General features: G+C 63.0%; 1 protein-coding gene across 1 annotated transcript in view; it reads right to left on the reverse strand.

The window, feature by feature from the left end:
• AGER (advanced glycosylation end product-specific receptor) overlaps nucleotides 1-1280 on the reverse strand; it is a 3100-nt gene that overhangs the window by 520 nt on the left and 1300 nt on the right. The window contains exons 4-8 of the mRNA XM_015569857.1: nucleotides 1172-1259; nucleotides 891-1085; nucleotides 683-816; nucleotides 355-496; nucleotides 74-105 (exon numbers count right to left, since the gene is read on the reverse strand). Coding sequence (XP_015425343.1) covers nucleotides 74-105; nucleotides 355-496; nucleotides 683-816; nucleotides 891-1085; nucleotides 1172-1259 — 591 coding nt within the window. The remainder of the gene's footprint in view (nucleotides 1-73; nucleotides 106-354; nucleotides 497-682; nucleotides 817-890; nucleotides 1086-1171; nucleotides 1260-1280) is intronic.

Here is a 1280-nt window from a genome sequence, read left to right on the forward strand (position 1 = left end):
CCACCCTCCTTTCTTGTTGACTGTTCCCCCACTCACACTGGGGTGTGTCTGCTCCTCTGACCTGCTCCAGCCCCTCACCTGCAGTTGGCCCCTCCTCGCCTGTTTCTGGAAACAAAGTCAGCAAGTCAGAAAGGAAGGCGTCGGGCTGGGAGGGCTCCCGGAGTGTTTCCTTTTTTTAGCTCAGAGCTGGGAGGGGACAGGCTGGGCTGCTCTCTTGGTAGGGTTTGGGGGGGTAGCCGAGGCCTGGGTGTGGGTGCACTGAGGGTGGAGTGGGGTGGCTCTTGGGGACAGTGCCAGAATGGGGTAGGTAACTGGAGCCTGTACAGGCCCCTGGGGTGTGGGGAGAGGTCTCACCGATGATGCTAATGCTGACAGCACGGCTCTCCTGGGGCCCGTGGCTGGGGTGGGTGGCCACACAGCTGTAGGTTCCTTGGTCCTGAGGCCCTACCTCAGGGAGGAGCAGCACTGGACTGGGGGGAAGGGGCAGGGGGGTGCCCTGGATGCGGGGAGGTAGACAGGAGGCTATTACAACCCAAGTCCATGCATCTCCTAGCCTCTCTTGGTCCACATCCTCAGATACCCTGTCTTCTTCCCCAGCTCCTTGCCAGCCTCTGCATGGGCTCCCTGCCCTCCCGGTTGCCAGTTACACCTCTGCCTCCCAGCCCCTCCCCAGGTCACTCACGTCCTTGACCCAGTGGATTTGAGGAGGGGGCTGGGAGGAGGCTTCACAGGTCAGGGTCACAGTACCACCAGGAGCCACTGCTCCGCCTTCCGGCTCCACCACCAGCTGGACCTCTGGAGGCACAGGCTCCGGGGCTGGGGAGGCATGAGGCTGAGAGTGACACCGCTGTGCAGCCCGGTGGCCATACTCTCAGAAGGTACTCACCCACCTCTGGGCTCGCCCTGGACGCTGAGCTGGATGGGGGCTGTGTGCAGGGCTCTGCGCCGGGGACGGCCGGGGCTGAAGCTACAGGAGAAGGAGGGGTGGGGCGCTCCCCCCTGCACTGGGGTCACCGTCAGCTCTGACTGGAGTGTGAAAAGCCCCGTCTCAGGGTGTCTCCTGGTCTCTTCCTTCACAGACACGCCTAAGGTGGAGGGAGAGGCAGGTGTCCCAGGGCGTGGGGGGGAGGGATCAGAAAAAGGCAGCTGGGAGGGGAAGCTTGGGACTCACCTTTGCCATCAGGTATCAGGGGCTTCCCGTCTAAGTGCCAGCTAAGAGTCCCTGCAGGGTAGCCCCCCTCAGACACACATGTCCCCACCTGGGGAAAGAGAGACCACAT

This window comes from Myotis davidii, unplaced genomic scaffold (assembly GCF_000327345.1).
Source record: "Myotis davidii unplaced genomic scaffold, ASM32734v1 scaffold1006, whole genome shotgun sequence".
Taxonomy (NCBI): domain Eukaryota; kingdom Metazoa; phylum Chordata; class Mammalia; order Chiroptera; family Vespertilionidae; genus Myotis; species Myotis davidii.